The following is an 18,681-nucleotide window of genomic DNA, read 5'->3' on the forward strand; positions in this document are numbered from 1 at the left end:
CTACTTGTTCCTTCTTTCTTTACAGTGATTTATTTGTTTTCCTCCTCTTCCTTTTCTCTTTCTTGCCTTTTCTTTCAATGTATTTATACGTGTAATTGTGTATCTGTATATATATGTATATCTGAATGTATGTATGATTCACGCCCTTGTGCGTGAGAGAGAGAACACAGTGTAGAGGGTGAAGGCAACACCCATGTACGTACTAGATAAGAATATATACGGTTTATGTAGAATAGAGAATAAAAAGTAAAGTAAAGAGAATAGAATAGAATGATAGATGTGATAAGAAATACATAAAAAGGAAATATATATATAGACAAAGAGATAATAATAATAATAATAATAATAATAACATAACAATAAATGATAAGTATATCCCATTAAATATAATACCCTAGTCAAAGCAAAAGACAGACTCAGAAAAAAAAAAAAGTAGAATAAAAGTAAAAAAGAAAAAAAAACTTCAATTAGAATTAAGTAACGTTCCAAAATCTCATAATAAAAAAAAAAAAGAAAACTTGCACTTGTCATTACAGACTCGTCTTATCACTAGCCCAAAACAGGAAAAAAAAGAAAAAAGAAAAGAAAACCTTTTCACCAAAACAAGATATATATATATATATATATATATATATATAGAGAGAGAGAGAGAGAGAGAGAGAGACTAGTAGGACTCTCCCACTATACAAAACAATTCCCATAGTCCATGAAAACTAATGCAATAGATGTAATTCCCAATACTAACATCCCACACAAATGTGTATATGCCCTACGCAGTGCTGGAGCAGCGATCATGTTATCATCATCATCATCATTATCTCTCACAGATTCCATTACTTGCGGCTCAGGTGCAATGTACACATACGCCGCATAAAAGATAGTCGCAACACCAGCAAAAGTCACTCCCACACTTGCCGTCCTTTTATCTTTTGGAAGAAGTCCCATAGATTCAAACAGAAAGAGTAGAGAAGTACTTCCGGCTATTCCAAATGTTTTAATAAGAACATCTGCATATCTATACACCGCACTAATAACCAACCCAACAGATCCATTAGAAATAATAACAAAAAATGTACTTGGTTTGTAACCTTCAAAGAAATCTGGTTTCTCTGTCATTCCCAAAAGAACAGGAGGGGCGACAAAGTGTAAAATCGTATTCAGTATAATTCCAAAACTATACAATATGGCATTCTGAGCATTTAAACTAGATGCCTGAGTTTTTATAATTTTTTCATTATATACTCCAGCAAGACAGGAAGAAGCTAGATTGGCTGCTGTTAAAATATATCCCATTGGTGTAATAGCAGTAGTACCCGTACAGAAATTAACTTGAGTCACTAAAAGGCCTAGACACTGCATAATAATAGCAAACCAACGAACTTTAGAAATATGTCGATCAGATACAAAACGAAGAATAATAGCCGTCACAACAGGTGATGATGTTTTTAAAAGAAAGAACAAACTAGCAGACATATATGTAAATATGGGAAACGTTACAATATTCACAAATGTATACATTAATGATAGTAAAAACTCCCTCCATATAAGATCTTTCGTTACATTCTCTGTTAATATATGAATCATTTCAGTAATTACTGAGGAAGAAGAAGAAGAAGAGGATGAAAAAGAAGAATGTGATAATTCTTCTCTTGTAATGACAAGACGCCAGACAATTAAAAGTGTGATGATGAGTTTATACACTTCTGTCAGTACAACAACACTGGCAGGTGAATAAGTATACGTACCACCCGTTTGACTTAACTTCATCGCAACACCGACGGTCGTGCTCACTAATGTAAGTATCACAAATGACATTAACTTCTGCAGTAAAGTTGGCGGACGAAGTTCTTTTACATCCGTCATGATTAAATAGTTTTCACCACCTTATTAACCCTCCTTTTTCTTTTTTTTTTTTTTTTTTTTTTTTTTCTTTGTTTTCTCTTGTCTTTATTGTAGAATCACTTCTTTCTAGTTGGATAAGAATATAGAAATGCAGGGGGAATACATAAAAAGTCACTCAAATTATGATAATAAGGAATATATAGAGAGATACACAGACACACTAGAAAAAAAAAAACAATTCTACCCATCAAAGGAAAAAAAGAAATAGAAAGGATACTTTACAAGTTTTTTTTTTTTTTTTCTTTCATTTCTTTTTCTTTTTCTTCTTCTTCTTCTTTCTCTCTTGCCTTTTCATTCCTTCTTATTATCACAGATTCTACATTGTTCAGATCTCCCACTTTTTCTTCTCTCTTCCCCTTCCCCTTCAATGAAATACCTTCGCCTCCAGTAATCCATGCGAGATGAGGTATGAGAGTGTGAGGCGCCACAACTCATCCTGTTTGCGTGTGGAGAGCGACAGCGCCGGCTGCGGCATCCCGCGGAAAAGCGGTGAGTTCACCCACCGGCCCAATCGCGCCCCGCCACTTTTCTGCAGATCCGCGAAGCCCGTCGTCTCATCTTCGCCCATGCGGAAATAATGTCCATTCGTGTCCTCCACACGTTTGTTCAGGCAGAGATCCGTCACATAAAGGGCGGAGACGACGGGAGAAATGCGGAGAAGTGCGGCCGCCTCACTGTCGAGAAGGGCAGAAAAGGGCAAATGACTATTGGGAATCACACGACTACGTGCAGGACCAGGATGAATAATATTAACCGTGCAGAAATCGGCAAGACGATTATTATTTTGTATAAAACGACTTAATGCAAGAGCAAATAAAAGTCTACACATTTCTGCACGACCACAAGAACTATATTTATTGGTAGTAGCTTTAAAATAGGATTCATCATCGTGTGTCATGAAAACATTCTCCACTGTGGGATCTATTGCTTCTGTGGAGGCACAGGAAACAACTACAAATCGCCAATATGGCCATAACGATAAAGGGAGATTCCGTTCCTGCATTCTACCTTGCAGTAGACGAAGCATTAATAAACTATGTCCCACATGCCGAGTGGCAAATTGCTGCTCAAGCCGTTGAGATGAGAGATGTGGGGGAGTGGCACAAGTCCCTGCATTACACACCAATACCCGAATATTAGGATCTCGCAAGAGTGCAGAACAGAGATTACTTACCGCAATAGTATCACTTAAATCACATACATGTGATATAAGGCGACCTATCTTTCCCACCCACTCTTTATGTAATTTTACCTGTCGCTCCACAGCACGTTGAATCATATGAACAGTACGATCCATTGACTTTAGGGTGCGGCAAATACCATGTACAGTAAATCCACAGAGAATGAGATTTAGTGCGGTGTAGAAACCAATTCCACCATAGGATACACCAGTTACGATAGCGGAAGGTTGAGCCCCACTGGTATTTAAACCTTTCCACAAGGAACGATCCAAGAAGGATTCATTAAGAACAAGAATCATATCGGATGCACTAATTCGACTATGCACAGGTGACTGAGGAGCTAATTGCATAACAAGATCCAATCGCTCCATAGATGCTGGACGATGACGACGACGTCTCCAAACAAGTCCAACACGAGCATACATGATATACAGATCAACTAAAGCCACCAGAATGTTTCGTATAATAAAATAGACATATTCAAAGATTTCTCTGAGAATTTGCATGTATAGTGAAATTGGTAAAGAAACAGCTATAAAATCCACACCTTTTACGTGTGAATCTTTAATATTAATATTATTATTATTATCTTTGCACGATTTTCCCGTTCTTTTAATTCCTTGGATTTTTTTATTTTTTTATTTTTCTTATCGACCTTAAATGACAAAAACCAGATTCTGACGTTTTTTTTTTTGTTCTGTTTTACTGAAACAATATCAGAGTGACCTTATGTATGGAAACAAAAAAAAAAAAATAATAAGAAAAGAGGAAAATGATATATTAAAGCATAAACTAGACATTTAGTTTTTAATTATATATATATATATATATTCTTTCTCTTTACTATTACTAGTATTATCATTATGAATATTATTAGTATTATTAAATACGTATATAAACTTCCTCGTGGAAATCATTATTTTGCCAAAAACAGAGCAAAATGTACCACTACCGCCACCACCACCTCCATTATCATCATTGCATATTTTCTCTTATTTTTCTCTTTCTCTTTACACACATACACACACAAGAGAATCCATCCACATTCAAAATTAATAATAATAATAATAATAATGCATTATTATTGTTATTATTATCATCTAGTTCCAATATTAAGCTTCCATCCATTCAATTGTCTCTGATGAATTACGGCGGGTAATAGGGAGACGATCTCCCACACAATCGTCTTCCTGCAGTAAATCCAAAACTTGTTTCCAATGATTAGATTGTTGTAAAAGAACATCATTTCCAACGATCACCATTGCAAAACGTGCTCGGCTACAACAAACAATCATACGGTTTCGCATTCTTAAGAACTCTGTCAATTTCTCTGTACGAACCAAGGAAAGAATGATAACATCATTTTCATCACCCTGAAAAAGATCCACCGTACTCACAGCAACATCACTAAAAGCCCGTAAACGCAGTGTTGTTCGCAGCATTCGACACTGACCAAGATAAGGTGTAATGACCGTAATAGACTTCTGATGAACACCCTCACTGGTGAGATGAGTGATCATATTCACTACCATATCCACCTCCTTCAAGTTTACTTTACTACGACTTCCAGGCGCCTCCTCTTCTGGACGATTATGCCGCCAGAAGAACACCCGCTTTGCCAATCCAGGAACTCCGTCTGTGTACTTCTCACCCATCGCAGAGACAAATGGTCTAGTAGGGAGATGTTCATTATCTAATAACACCTGCGATTCATAGAATGGACGAACCATACGAGAAATAGTAGGATGCATACGTCTTTGTTCTGTTAAACCAATAGGTTTAATACGTGAAGCTAAACGTTCAAAGAGAGACATATTTAATTTATTAACTTTCTCATAAAGAAAGGTCTCTACCTTGGGTTGTAGTTGATAATGATCTCCAATAAGTACCACTTGCTGAAGAGAATCTGTCATACAGGCAAGTAACTGGGACTCCAATACTTCAGCCGCCTCTTCCACAACAAGTACACTTGGCCGAAGAGAACGTAATAAATTTTGATTCGTTGCACATCCAGTTGTAGTGAGACCAACAACATCGGCTCCACGAAGTAATTCAAGTTTTAATTCATCCATCGCATGATTACGAATAGTCACCACATTCATAATAGCATCCATAATTAATAAACAATCTCTAGCCTTTGTAGATATACATTCACGAATTAAATAGGCATAATACTCATGACGAAGTTGAGGTTCAAGACTCCAAAGTGAAAGTAATTCCTTTGGTACACCTTCTGGTCGTGAAGGTGGATTTTTGGCTAAATGCATAGCCTCTGCAGAGAGATATATAGTATGTAAGGCATCGTTAAAATCACGGGTTTCTTCTTCACGTCTCATTTCTTGAAATACACTAAGAGGAGCTCCACCATCTTCATCTACTTGAGCTTTTTTAGCGATATCAACAGCAGCAACAGCAGCGGTGGGATCAGAAGAAGAAGTTTCTGCCTTTTCTAAAGCAACAGACATATGAGTTCGTAAAATATCCAGAAATAATGTTCGTTCCACTGTACGAGCATTAGCACCAACATACTGTTTTCCTTGTAACCAATCATCACGATCTTCATAGCGAATATGTTTACGTTGTTCTTCTGTTAACCATCGTTCAAAAAGAGACTTTGGTACACGTCCAGACTCTAAATAATGAATTTCTTTTAATAATCGTTCTAATCTTTGATTCATAAGAAATAAACGTTCTTTTAAACTATTAAGAACAGGTTTATCACTTTTTGCACGTATAAGGGAACTAAGATTATATGGATCAAGTGCAGCCTCACGTGATCTACCACCAATACGTACAATACGTTTAGCTCGTGGAAAAAATTCTGATTTACCCGCATTAGAACCATTACCAAGAAGAAGTTGAGCAATTCGAGGTCTTTCATCATCCCATAGTTTACTCTTTAAAAGATCAATAAGAAATTCATCAAGAGCATGATTTTTATATGTAATGATAACAATAGGTCCAACTGTTGGTAACATATCATCTGGTGATGTTGAACGAAGTTGATCTACATCAATCGTACGAAGAATATCTCCAGAGGCTACAAGTTGTTTATACCGTACATACACTTCCACTACCCGACATCCAATAAAAGATTTCCCTGTTCCAGGTGGACCTTGAACAAGAAGAATTTCAGAAGTAGGAAGACAACGCATAACTTCTTCTTGTCCTTTATCAAGCGAAAAACGATCTCTTACACCATCAATTAAATCCATAAAGGCAAATTCACAATAAGGTGGTATATAAGAAACAAGATCATCAGGATTTCTAGGTTTCCAATTTCCTACTTGTACAGCATTCGCAGCAGCTTCTTCATTTACTAAGATAGAGGACATAGGAAGTGGCATAGCAAGAGGACCTACAAAGGCACTAAGTGCTTTCATAATACTTTTATATCCTGCCATAAATATATTCGTTACTAAGATACAAGAATGATCTGTTTTACCTAATTCTTCATTCCGTTGTAAATGTTCTGCTAGAATATCAAAACTAGTACTAGATTCACATGGTGTTAAAACAATCATATTTCCAGCTAAAAGATTTATATTACACGATGTTATTATTCCCCAAAACATTTCATTTGCATTCATAACGGTACGATCAAGACCTGTGGTAATACAAACAGTCGTTCCAGGAAGAAGTTGAGATGGAGGATTTGCCAAAGCATTCTTTGGATGTACTTGCAATATATAACTATCAGGTGAGGCATAATCTCTATCACGTGTTAAGACACGACCCATAAATCTAACACCATCATATAATCGTATATGAGGTATTTCCGCTTCTGTTTCCTTAGAAGGTGTATAATGAGGAAGTTGAAAACACATAGCTGGTAGAAGACGACTTACCATTTCAAAAGTATCCGCACGAAGTAAACGACAATGATCTGTAATAAAATTATCTGTAGAATTATATTCTGTCTTACCATTAATAGGAAGATTTTGTGGACTAAATGGTGATTGAGGATCTGGTGGAGGAACACTAAATTCATCAGCAGATGGAATAATATGCGTTAATGTTTTATTTTCAGATGGACTTTGTAATCTTTTAAGTGCTGTTTCTACTTTCTTTTTACTTGCTGCTGTTGGTATAGAAACAGTAGAATTTAAGTATTCCGTTAATAATGAAATAAGTTTAGATTGAACTTCATCCGTTACTTCATTTTTAGCATTAGCATATTGACGAAGAAGTATAACAAGATTTACAACTTCAATCCATCGTTCTACCATCATGGAAATTTCTTCTGGTTGTTCGGTTTTATTACCCATTGTAAGGGCATCTAATACCATTTGTGGAAAGAATGGAGGGACTGTTTCCTTATTAGATGATCGTAACATCATGGAAAGAAAAGATTCCAATAAAGGAATATGAATAGGTTCTCTATTCCCAACAAAAGTGGTTAATTCTACAATTGTATGTACTCCATCCACAAAAGCGGTATTCGTCATCTCACGCAAGAGTCCAAGCAACACTGGCCATTCATATGTGTGAGTCATGATTGTTTTAATAATTTTTATCGGTTGTGTTGTGGTTTTGCATCGTTGAAGAAATTTATGAACATCCTCTAAAGTAATATTTGGTTTTTCAGGTCTAATATCCACAGCGAGTGGGTAATCTCTACTTTGATCAATCTTTAGTGTTACCGCATCCCCAAGAGCAATTTCTTTTATTCCGTAATCCACACGATCCATAAAAAACTTCACATCCCCAACATCCGCTACACGAACAAATCCAATTCCATATTGAGTATCAATACGCCCTACAGTTCCTCGACGTCTTTCTTCTGCGAAGAGAGTGAGTTCCTTCTTTGTCTTTGGACGTCCTGTTTGATCATTATTACTATTGGGATCCCCAACACCTCCACGTTTAGAAGGTCCATAGGAATGATTTCTTCTTACTTGAGGAGCATTACGAGTATCATTCCAATGTTTCTCTTGAAGAAGTTTACAACGCTCAATTTCTGCCTGATGGGCAGCAAAACGAGACATTACACGACTTATTGGTTTTGTCTGCCCTATTCCTGTTCCTGTTGTTGTTGTTGTTCCTGTTATTATCTCATTTTCATTTTCATTCTCATTCTCTACAGATGAATGTAGTTGTTTACATTGACGTCTTGTGTGTCCTTGTTGACCACAATGTCGACACCATCGATCCTCACGAAGGGAAAGTAACCCTTTTTTTAACCACAACTGCAATGCCTTTATACGCTCTTCTGTGCACTGCGGGTCCATGAAGATTGTCTGCCAATTTTCTTTTTCATTTGGATGTGTGTTGGCGTATTCTGCAAGGGCGGGGTGAAATTCCACAATACGCAGAAATGTCCAGTCGTTGCTGAGAACATCGTCCGGATCTTCCCAATTGATGCTGGCACTCTTGGCATCCGTCCATGCATTCACGGTTGGATCACCAGAGATGGCAGTTGGCATGAATGATTGATTGAATGAATGAATGAGAAAGAGAATAAAAATAAATAATGATAATGTATTCCACAAGCAACAGAGGGTTTTATATATTTTAAAAGGGGAAATAAAAGAGTCCCCTTTGGATTATATATATATATATATTTGTTTTATTTTATTATTCTTATTTTATTTTATTTCTTTTTCTTTTTTTCTTTCCTCGTTCTTATTTGCTGATTTAAATAAATTAAAAACAAACAAAAAAAAACCAAGGAGAAGAAAAAAAAAAATTAATATCGCCTATGTCACAGTATGCCCTGATCGCCTCTCTTTTATTCCTTTTATCTTCTACCACCTCAAGATACGTCTATAACTGGAACCCGCTACAATGAAAAGAAAAAAAAAGAAAAAAGAAATAAGAAGAAAGTAAGAATTTAGATAAATGTATACATGGAAAGAGATAGAAACAAAAAGGGAAATATTGGTTATCATAACCAAGTAATTGCAAATGGGAGAATAGTATTGTTGATCCCATCGTTTTATCGGCTAGGGTTGATAATTCTTTTCATATGTATGGAATAACTTGATCAGTCTCCCACCAAAAATAAACAAAAATAAAGCCCAAAAGAGTCACATTAGATGCAGAGAAAAATACTCTCTCTTTATCTTCAATAAGTCTTCTACATATTGGCTTCCACCTCACTACTAACAACACCTCTTCTTTTATTATTATTATTATTATTATTATTATTATTACTATTATTTAATGATATCCTTTGGCTTCTTCCATCCATTTTGTTTTTTTTTTTTATTTATTTCTTTTTTTTAAAATTCATCATTTCCTCTGCTGCTTTGCATGGTGCTCTTGTCGTAATTTCTCCGATAGTGTCTCTAACTCCGCATCCATCTCCTCCCATCCTTTAATAATAAGTTTTGCATTCTCCAGCTTTGGTATCTTTGTGAGTGGATTATTACAGAGATCAATTGTCTTTGCCTGTGCCTTACTCTCGGCACCACACCAGGTCTCACACCAAAGCCATTCCTCCGGCAAAGAGTAAATAGGTACTTCTTCCTGCATAAAGTTAGGCAAATCCTGATCAAGATTGGCAAGACTGTTGGGATCACGACTAAGTTGACTGTACATTAAACGGTATTTATCACCACCAGCAATCGCACGTAAGCGACGCACATCTACGAGATAAATAGCACTAATATGATATGGTTTTCCATTTAAATGTCTTAACCAAAATCCTTGATCCCAGAAACGAAAATTTTTAGTAGCTTCATTTGGATGTTTTCTACAGAATGGTGTATACGCTGTTGGGGCATTACCAATATTCATATTATACAATTCATGCAAGTCTGCCTGTACAGTTTGATCTGCATCTACAAATATAATACGTTCCACTTCTAAAGGAAAAAGAACATCCAAAAAGAGAATTTTATATGCCCAAATGGTACGTTGTTTTTCTGTTTGTTTATTTAACCACCATGGCCAACGATAAGTAACAAATCCCACATCAAATCCATAATGTTCAGCTAATAATGGTACCAATTCTTTAAACTGTGGAGAAAGGAAATTCTCAATAAGCCAAAACTTTATTCGTGTTGTATTAGCACCATGTACATCTGAAGAAGTCTTCATTACACTGTGAATCATCATTCGTAGAAAACGTTCATAGAGATGACCGGAAGCTACAGAAAAGATATTTAATGTTGGTCGTACCGGTCGTGTTTTTTGAGGACCACGCGGTGGCCATTCCATATGAATTGCAGATGCTTCTACGAGATCTCCAATCTGTACATTTCCCTCTCCTGGGACTTTAGCAACTTCTAGTTTTATAAATTCTCCAGTAAAAGAAGAAACAACAATTGGGATACTTTGTCCTTTTGAAAAGTTAAACACACCATTATACTCTATCTTTTCTACATAATTTGTTCGAACTCCTTTAACTTTAGAAATGTAAAAGGATTTCGCAAAAGCTCCAGGTTGTACAGTAAGATACCAAACACCTGGTGTACTCTGAAGTTGAAAATAACCCAAATTAGCCATCACAAGTGTATCACGAGTAAGACTACCACTATTACTATTAGCACTATTAACACTATTACGATTCGTATTAGTATTATTTCTTAAGGAACGAATCAAAAGTGGTAAACCACGAGGTGGTGTAGAGCCTCCAGACTCTTTAGCACTACCCGTAATAAGAATAGAGTTAATACGATAGATGGCATAAAGATACTGTGAAGCCTGTGGTAATGAGGAAAGAATAATATTATCAAGATCATATTGAGCTTTCATGGGAAATACTGTCCATCCTTCTGGTTCTACCACTCCAAGCGTTAATAGATGTTTTGATGGTAAACGACGAAAAATTGCAGCTGGTGGAATAACTCGTCCTGTATTATCAAAGTTTACATTTACATCACCAACAAACTGGTAAAAATTTCGCATCGGTTTTCCAGAATGTTGAGAAGGATTTAAATAAACAGTACAGGAAGCATCAATGGGAGAATGAACAATGTAATCACAAAGGGATACAAGTAATTGAGACTTTTGAGAAATAGGATCCAGTATAATAGTAAATCGATGTCTTGGTTGTTTTCCACTTATAGGATTTACTACAAATGAGATTGGTCCAGGAGCAGGTGGTAAATGTTGATATTCTTTAGGAAGATCAACTCGAATATAATATTCTTTTAATAGTGCAGATACAGCACTTATCTTGGATGCATAAAATGCATTATTTGGTTTATTTTTTTGTAGATACGTATGTATTTTTTCAAAATGAATATCTTTTATTACTTCTCCTACAATCTCTGCAAAGGAAAGCTCACGAAGAGCGGCATCTTCAAGGTCTTTAAGAGTATAATCATCACTATAAGTAAAACGGCGACCATTGACATAATAATATATAGATTTTATATCTTCTACTTCACCTGTTAATAATGTATGTGAATTCCTCATATCTTTACAAAATCCATCTACAAGTTTTTCTTGTTCTTCTTCTTTTAATAGTATATCTGATTTGGGAGAAGTATTTGCAAGTACTTTTTCCATATCAGAAGAGAAATGTACAGTTGACAAAAATTTCTCATAAACATCTGGATTATTCATATCTATTTTATCACTTTTCGGTATTACTTTAAGAAGGAACTCTCGCATAAATTCCAATCGACGTGATCCATCTTTATTATTACCATTAATATTTTCATTTATTAATAATCGTTCCAAGTCTACTGCTAAAGTACGTCGTTTATTATCTTTTAACATACCACAAATCGCAAAGGTATGGCGAATAAAACGGCATTTCTCACTTCTATCTTTACATTCATACAATTCTTCTGTGATTTTTAAGATAGCTTGAAGATCTCGTGATTTGAGTGGTGCCTGAACCCTTAACACAGTACTCAACAAGGGTACTTCCTTTGTATTCGATAAAGGGAATAAAAATGAACGATATTGTAGAAAATCTATTATTGATTTAGATGCCCAATTAACGTATACTTGATCTTCATAAAGATCTCGAAAATAACGATGTATGGCTCCACTAGATTCCATGATAGATTCATACATATCTACATCAGTATTTTTAATTTTTTCTTCTCCTACCAAATCACGAATATGACTTAATTCCATCATTAAACCTTTCTCAAGAGCTGCGAGAACATCTCCTGAAAACATATTTCCATTTATTAAAATAGTTGGAAATTCTTTGAAATGTAGATTATAAATTGTTTCTTGAGTTTCATGATAGTATTTGTTAAAATCTTTATCACCCATAATTTCAAGTAATGAACGTTTATTTGCCATTGAAAGAATACTTTCTGCTACTACGTTTATATCCGAATCACTAATAGTTTGACCATTGATAACATATTCTCTTAAATACACCATAAACTGTATCGCTTCTCGTGCATTGCCTGTATTTTCCCTTAATAATTCCCACAAAGTTGCTGCAATCATCATAATAGCTTTCGAAGGGGAAGATTTTTCTGGGATTTCCACATCATCTTCCTTCTTATCTATAGATACATGAATCTCTGGAAGCCAATGTGGATTCACAATTACAATTCCCGCACGTAGTGGTTGTCCTTGAGCTACTATTTTCATTAATGTAATGATAGCCTGATGACCCTCTGGTGTGGTTGGATCTACAATACCTACAATATTAAGAAGATTCCTTTTTGGAATTTGTGGAATACCAGAATAGCTCGTTTCAAAAATAGTATTAAGGTCAAGTGATAAATGTTCATAATTTGAATCCTTTTCAATATCGTTAATCCATAAAATAGATTTTTGTGGAAACCAAATACGTGTTGTCGCTCTTTTTAAATCTAATCCTTTTAAAGCAATACGATTCTGTACGGTTTCTGTAATATCATTAAGTAATCCCGTCATCTTTGTAGATTCAACAGAAAGAAACCCATTATCAGTTTCGGGAGAAGGTAAATGATAGCTTGTAAGAATTTGTGTTAGTGATTCCAATAGTTTATCCTCCGCTTCTATTTTTTCTAATATAGAAAAGAGATCCATCTCTGGAGTATTAATACGTTGTCCATTAAGGAAAGCAAGTGAACTACCAGCTTGCACTAGAGAGAGTAACTGCATCATCACTTGTTGCATTTCACCATCAATCGCTCCACCTGTTGCGGAACCCATTTTGGATAATTTCGATGCGTGTAGTGGAAAGTTTGTGAGTATATTTAATAATACATTCAACCGTTCTTCCTTTGCTGCGTTCATTACTTGTTTCACTGCCGCACCTCCCATGTGTTGTGTTTCCCACATGTGGAAATCCACCTTAACTTCTTCTCTGTCAATCATTTCAGCAAGATAATCTCCAAAGCTGTTTAACTGTTTAGTTAAATTAGGGTATCGTCGTTTTAATATATTTAGATCAAATCCACCAACAGGTTCTATATCTCTTCCTTCCCCTTCTGATTTATTTTCCTGCTGTTCAGTCTCCGTTTCACTACTCTTCTTATCCATTACTTTGTATTCAACATTCTTTAAATCTACGGTGACTCCATAACCTTGAACAAAAAGGGGATTTTCCCACATCCCTCCAGTGACTGGAAGATGACGAAAGGCGAAGCGTACAATATGTAAATAAGATTGTATAATTTTAAATAATCGCATGGTTTGTTGTTCTCCAACAAGTCCGTAGAGGATCACAACATGTTGACCTTTTGATTCTGGATGAATGTGATCTAGCTTGGGAAATAACATCATTGTTTCCTTCTCTACTTCTTTATTATTTTCTCTTTTATTGGTGTCCTTTGAATAACTTAGAGAAAGATCTTTTAACATTTTTTCCAAAGTATGTTCATTGCAAATGGCATTACCAAATATCATTACAAAGGGTTTACCTTCTATTGAACATCCATCTGCAAGACGCATGGCAATTCGTGCTAATGCCCAGTGAGCTTCTACCGCAGGAGAGTACACTCGCGCTGCAAGTTTCATTTTAAGAAGTGCCATTTGATACGATGAACGGTTCTTACGTTCCATTATATCAAATAACATTTCATATTGAGATTTTTGGGTAAGTGTAAGTGCTCCACCAGCAATACTACTAATACTATTATTATTATTATTATGATTATTATTATTATTATTTAGAGCCCCAACGTGATGCCATACATCTTGAAGGCATTCATAAAATCCATCACGATTACTCTCACGAACTGCCGCCCACTCACAGCCTTCCTGGAGGAATGGGGTTTCTGTCCATGGTGCTGCTACTGTGACATGCACTCCTTTAGCCTCCGCTATTGATATTCCCCAGAGTTGTAACACAGTGCCGAAGCACAGAAGCAATGCTACAACTGCGGTGAGTCGAGACCCAATATTAGCTTGAATAGTATGATAGGACATGGCAGTCAATGGCAACAAGAACAATATATATAAATATATATAAATATATATAAATGTCCTTGTAGCGGTATAACAGAAAACAAATGTAAATGAAATTCAACTAACTACAAGGTAGAGTCAATAAAAAAGAAAGGAAGCAGTTTACAAATATTCAAGCAACTGTGATATAGTTTTCACAAGTTATTTTCTTTCGTTATTACTATTTTCACATTCTTATCTTCTGTAAATGCAACAACAACAACAACAACAACAACAACATAAAAAAAAAACAGGCAGCACTAATGTCCTCTGAGAGGTTTTTATTAGAGGCAGAACAGTAATATATATATATATATATATATATATATGGATGCATATGTACTTTTTTCTTCCGCGCAAAAATGCAGTTATATATAGAGACAGTAATCCACAAATGCGGTGGAGTCACTCATTGTACTCCCTTCTTTTTTATTTTGATCGCCCTCTTATTCGTACATTCCACTCACTCAAGAATTCAATTCTTTCCTCTTTTTTTTTTCTTTTTTTCTCGGAGTATCTCTACTTCGTAGAGACACATGTCGCCCCTCCTGTATATGTATATACATATACATATATATCATACCTCGCTTTCACCTTTCCCTTCCCCCACTTCCTTTTTTCTTTTTTTTTTTTTTTTTCCTCCCATTCTTCGTTCGATCCTTTTTTTTGTTCTAATTTACACCCCTAATATTTCCCTTTATCCTCTTCGTTGGGCGAAGGATGTCACGACGCGTGAGAGGCCGTAGACAGCCCCTGCTGCGGTCAAGTTCCACAGAATCACCTTGAGTGCCTTTCTGGTGCTGGTGTATCCCCCGTAGAAGACCTCTGACTGCGCCACACTAACGGCGATGGCCGCGGCGGCGAGTGTGGAGATGGCGAGTGTGTGGCCGGTGATGGGGACGGCTGCCACTGCGGTGTGGCTGCCACGGATGTTGGGGTGCCTGCGGCTGAGGCCGGGGAGGGCGAGTGGGAGGAGCGGGAGGATCCAGCCGGCCGCGTAGCCGATGGCCGCCGGTATGGCCGCGTCCACGACCGCCTCCCGCCCGCTTGGCGGCTCCAGGCGGGAGTAGCCGAGTTCCTCCACCATCATGAGATTCGCGAAGGCCACCTTGTGCTTGGCGAACACCCGCGTGATGATGAGGGCGTCGTCCTCGGAGAAGCCCTGCGCCCGGTAGATGGCCACCATCTCCTGGATCTCCCCGGTGAGGTGATTGTCAATCTCCCACAACTCACGGCTTAACTCAATATCATACACAACGCGCTCAAACACGAGGGCGCAGCACGTGGTGTAGCCAACGGCAACTCCGCCAAGAATAGCTCGTATGAGCATTTGTTTTGCGAACACCGCAAGAGCCTGGCTGCTACCATCACTAACGGGAAAACAATAAACATCACCAAGTACTCCAGCGGCAGATATAAGACCAGCAAGGGTGGAAAGCACAAGTGAACGGTTACGAAGAGCACTGTTCTCGCGTATGTCAAGATTAAAGTCCTCCATTTTGAGTTCATGGACTTCTCGTGATCGTAGTGGATCGCCATAAGCTCGGCATGCCTCTCTCCGGTTCTGATTGTTCCATCCGTTCATGAATTAAATAAAATCGCAATAAAGGGTAGAGAATCAATAAAACAGAAATAAAAGCACCTAAAACACAGAAATAACAAATTAATAAAAATAAAACCCGTTTCTTTTTTTTTTTTCTTGACTATTCTTCGCTATCTTTCCACTCCCTTTCCTTAAGTTTTTTCTTCTTCGTACAGTTTATTTCCGCCTCTATTTCCTATGGAAGAGAGAGAGAGAGAGAGAGAGAGAGAGAGAAAATACAGAAGAGAACAAGAAGATTTCCAATTAAATCAACAACACATACTCACATTACATACAGAGTAAAACAAGTAACTACTCATATTTAAGCACTGTACAAATACACAAATACTCACTCCCCACCTTTTTTTTTTTTGTAGTTATGAATAATAGAGTCATCAGTTAAAATAATACAGCTAATATATATATAAAAAAATAAACAATGAAAATACGATAATATTATAGAAAAAAAGGAGGAAGGAAAAACAGAGAAATGGAATAAAATCCCTTCATTATTATTATCATCATCATCATCATCATCAACGCAAATCTTCCTCTCTATTTTCTTCCTCTTCTTCTTCTTGAGAGTTTCGTCGTAACCAATCGTACAATTTGTTAAGAGCATCTTCCATGGCTACGATCGTTTCCTCACTCTCATCAAAGACATCAAAATCCAATCGAAAATGTTGTAAAGCGTTAAAAAATCCTTTCCACATATCTACAACTTTATCATAAATAGCTGAAGAAGGACTATCAGAAAAAAGAAACGTATCCAAAGCATCTATGGTACCATTAACACCAAGAGATAATCCAGTACGGTCTGTTTGCTCACGAAAAGCAGCAATACCCAAACGAATAAGAAGTTTTTCACGAACATAGGTATAAACACGTATAATATAGTCCATTTCCCTTACAACATTCCATATAGCTATTTCATCACCATATAAAGAAAGCGTATTTCTAAGACACTCTCGAACACGTTCAACATCCAAGTCTAGTAGAACAATATGCTCATTTACAGCATCATACGGTTCCTTAATTGGTAAGGTGAAACGTTGTTGTAATCGTTTAAGTGTAGCCTCTAACCCATAAGGAAGACATTCTGCATAATATCGTTGCAACTCTAATTCAATACCAGGTGTATTTTTCATAGGCTTGTATGTTTCTTCAATAGATTGTAAAAATTCTTCGGTGTTAAGTGTACCCATACATGGTATATCACTCTGAAGGTCTTCTAGTTCTAACATTTCCCTTTTTGTGAGAGTTATGATATTTGTATCTACCCCAGATCCAACTCCAAATAATGTCATATCAAATGCAGATTCGGTTGATACAGGTGAAGAATCTTTAGCCATCATAGAAGAGGTAAGAGGGGTATCATCCTTAGCATCAATACATGTTAGACTACTACTTCTTCTTTTCTCTCTACTTGTTTGATCATCTATACAGTTTTCTACAGTTTCAGATTCTTTCATTTCATTACGCCTTATTGTAGAGGTACATCTTGAGCTCTCCAATTGGATGGCCTCACGCCACTGAGCAAATTCTTCTTTATGTGGACACTTTAAAATCATTAATTTTGTACGGGACCCAGATGGAGGAATAATAATTTGACGTTTCTCTTCTGAAAAAAAAATGGATAAACCTTGCAAAGGTACTCGTTGAAATGTGTCCCGTGGAGAATCTCCGTATAATGAATAGAGTAAACCAATATCTTGAACAAGTTCAAACCATCGTCTAACGTAATGACCAGTAAGACCACCCTTCTTTAATAGAATTCCTTTTATTATTGGTAAAGGATCTCTACTTGTAGATGTTTCTCTTTCAATTGAACCAGAAGGTAATACGGGTTGATTGTTTGTCGAAGTAAAAGTAGGATGTGGATAAGTTTTCGTTGCTTCAGTAACAGAATCAACAACAGAAGAAGAAATTAAAGAAGAATCCCCTTGTATTAATCCCGTAATATGACGTACCCACTCTGCTTTGGAAGCAGAAGAAGGAGCCTGCAATATTATTTTACTACCAGTCTTCCCAGAGATGGAGAAAGCATTTGGACCTTTTGAACTATCCTTCACACTAATACCTAATTCAAAAATAATACAGGAGAATGGATCACCATTATTATCAATAAAATAAAGTGTCCCTAGTGAAGCTTGGTTGCTCTCGGATGTGTTTGTCTCTCTGTAGAGAAAAGCATTAAAAGAAGTAAATCTACCCGATACCCTCGAAAAACGCGATAAAGGGCCATGATAAACCACCTGTTTATTAGGAGGAGGTAAAACCTTGCACTCTATCTCCATTCATATGAATGGAAGAAATAGCGGATTTCCCTCTTTTGTTGTTGTTTTTCCCCTTTTTTTCTAGTCCCTAGAAAAGAAAGCAAAAAAAAAAAAAAAAAAAAAAAAAAAAAAAAAAGCAAATAATAAATGAATAAATAAATAAATAAATCAGTAAAAAAAAAAAAGTAACAGTGAACTAAAAAAATAAAAATAGACCAACCAATAAATAAAACGTTTCCATATCCCGGGTATTATAGTTCTTTGTATATTCGTGTACGTTTATAGGAAGGGAAGAGAAACAGAGAGATAACGAGGGCGAGGGTTTATTAGAGGACCCTTCTTAGTTGTCTAAAAGAAACTGTTCAAATTACATTTAACCAAAACCTAGAAAGACATTAAGCCTATCACATCTCATACATTCGACAACAACAACAACAACAAC

At 36.4% G+C, this 18,681-nt stretch overlaps 6 protein-coding genes across 6 annotated transcripts; all 6 read right to left on the minus strand.

Moving 5' to 3' along the window:
- Nucleotides 1–681: 681 nt before the first annotated feature.
- TM35_000093280 (UDP-galactose transporter) lies at nt 682–1,863 on the minus strand (the record flags this gene model as incomplete). The annotated part of the gene is made up of 1 exon (XM_029024567.1): nt 682–1,863. One exon carries the CDS (start codon nt 1,861–1,863, stop codon nt 682–684), a length of 1,182 nt encoding a protein of 393 aa, XP_028884344.1.
- Nucleotides 1,864–2,266: 403 nt separating this feature from the next.
- On the minus strand, nt 2,267–3,589 carry TM35_000093290 (retinol dehydrogenase 14; the record flags this gene model as incomplete). The annotated part of the gene is made up of 1 exon (XM_029024568.1): nt 2,267–3,589. The coding sequence occupies one exon, from the start codon at nt 3,587–3,589 to the stop codon at nt 2,267–2,269; it is 1,323 nt and encodes a 440-aa protein (XP_028884345.1).
- A 606-nt stretch (nt 3,590–4,195) lies between these two features.
- TM35_000093300 (putative NFX1-type zinc finger-containing protein 1-like) lies at nt 4,196–8,509 on the minus strand (the record flags this gene model as incomplete). The annotated part of the gene is made up of 1 exon (XM_029024569.1): nt 4,196–8,509. One exon carries the CDS (start codon nt 8,507–8,509, stop codon nt 4,196–4,198), a length of 4,314 nt encoding a protein of 1,437 aa, XP_028884346.1.
- Nucleotides 8,510–9,317: 808 nt separating this feature from the next.
- TM35_000093310 (UDP-glucose:glycoprotein glucosyltransferase) lies at nt 9,318–14,363 on the minus strand (the record flags this gene model as incomplete). Its single annotated transcript, XM_029024570.1, has 1 exon — nt 9,318–14,363. The coding sequence occupies one exon, from the start codon at nt 14,361–14,363 to the stop codon at nt 9,318–9,320; it is 5,046 nt and encodes a 1,681-aa protein (XP_028884347.1).
- A 715-nt stretch (nt 14,364–15,078) lies between these two features.
- TM35_000093320 (uncharacterized protein) lies at nt 15,079–15,966 on the minus strand (the record flags this gene model as incomplete). The annotated part of the gene is made up of 1 exon (XM_029024571.1): nt 15,079–15,966. One exon carries the CDS (start codon nt 15,964–15,966, stop codon nt 15,079–15,081), a length of 888 nt encoding a protein of 295 aa, XP_028884348.1.
- Nucleotides 15,967–16,499: 533 nt separating this feature from the next.
- On the minus strand, nt 16,500–18,260 carry TM35_000093330 (uncharacterized protein; the record flags this gene model as incomplete). The annotated part of the gene is made up of 1 exon (XM_029024572.1): nt 16,500–18,260. The coding sequence occupies one exon, from the start codon at nt 18,258–18,260 to the stop codon at nt 16,500–16,502; it is 1,761 nt and encodes a 586-aa protein (XP_028884349.1).
- Between the last annotated feature and the right edge of the window lie 421 nt (nt 18,261–18,681).

The sequence above is a fragment of the Trypanosoma theileri genome, assembly GCF_002087225.1.
Source record: "Trypanosoma theileri isolate Edinburgh chromosome Unknown TM35_Tth_9_V1, whole genome shotgun sequence".
In the NCBI taxonomy this organism is placed as follows: Eukaryota; Euglenozoa; class Kinetoplastea; order Trypanosomatida; family Trypanosomatidae; genus Trypanosoma; species Trypanosoma theileri.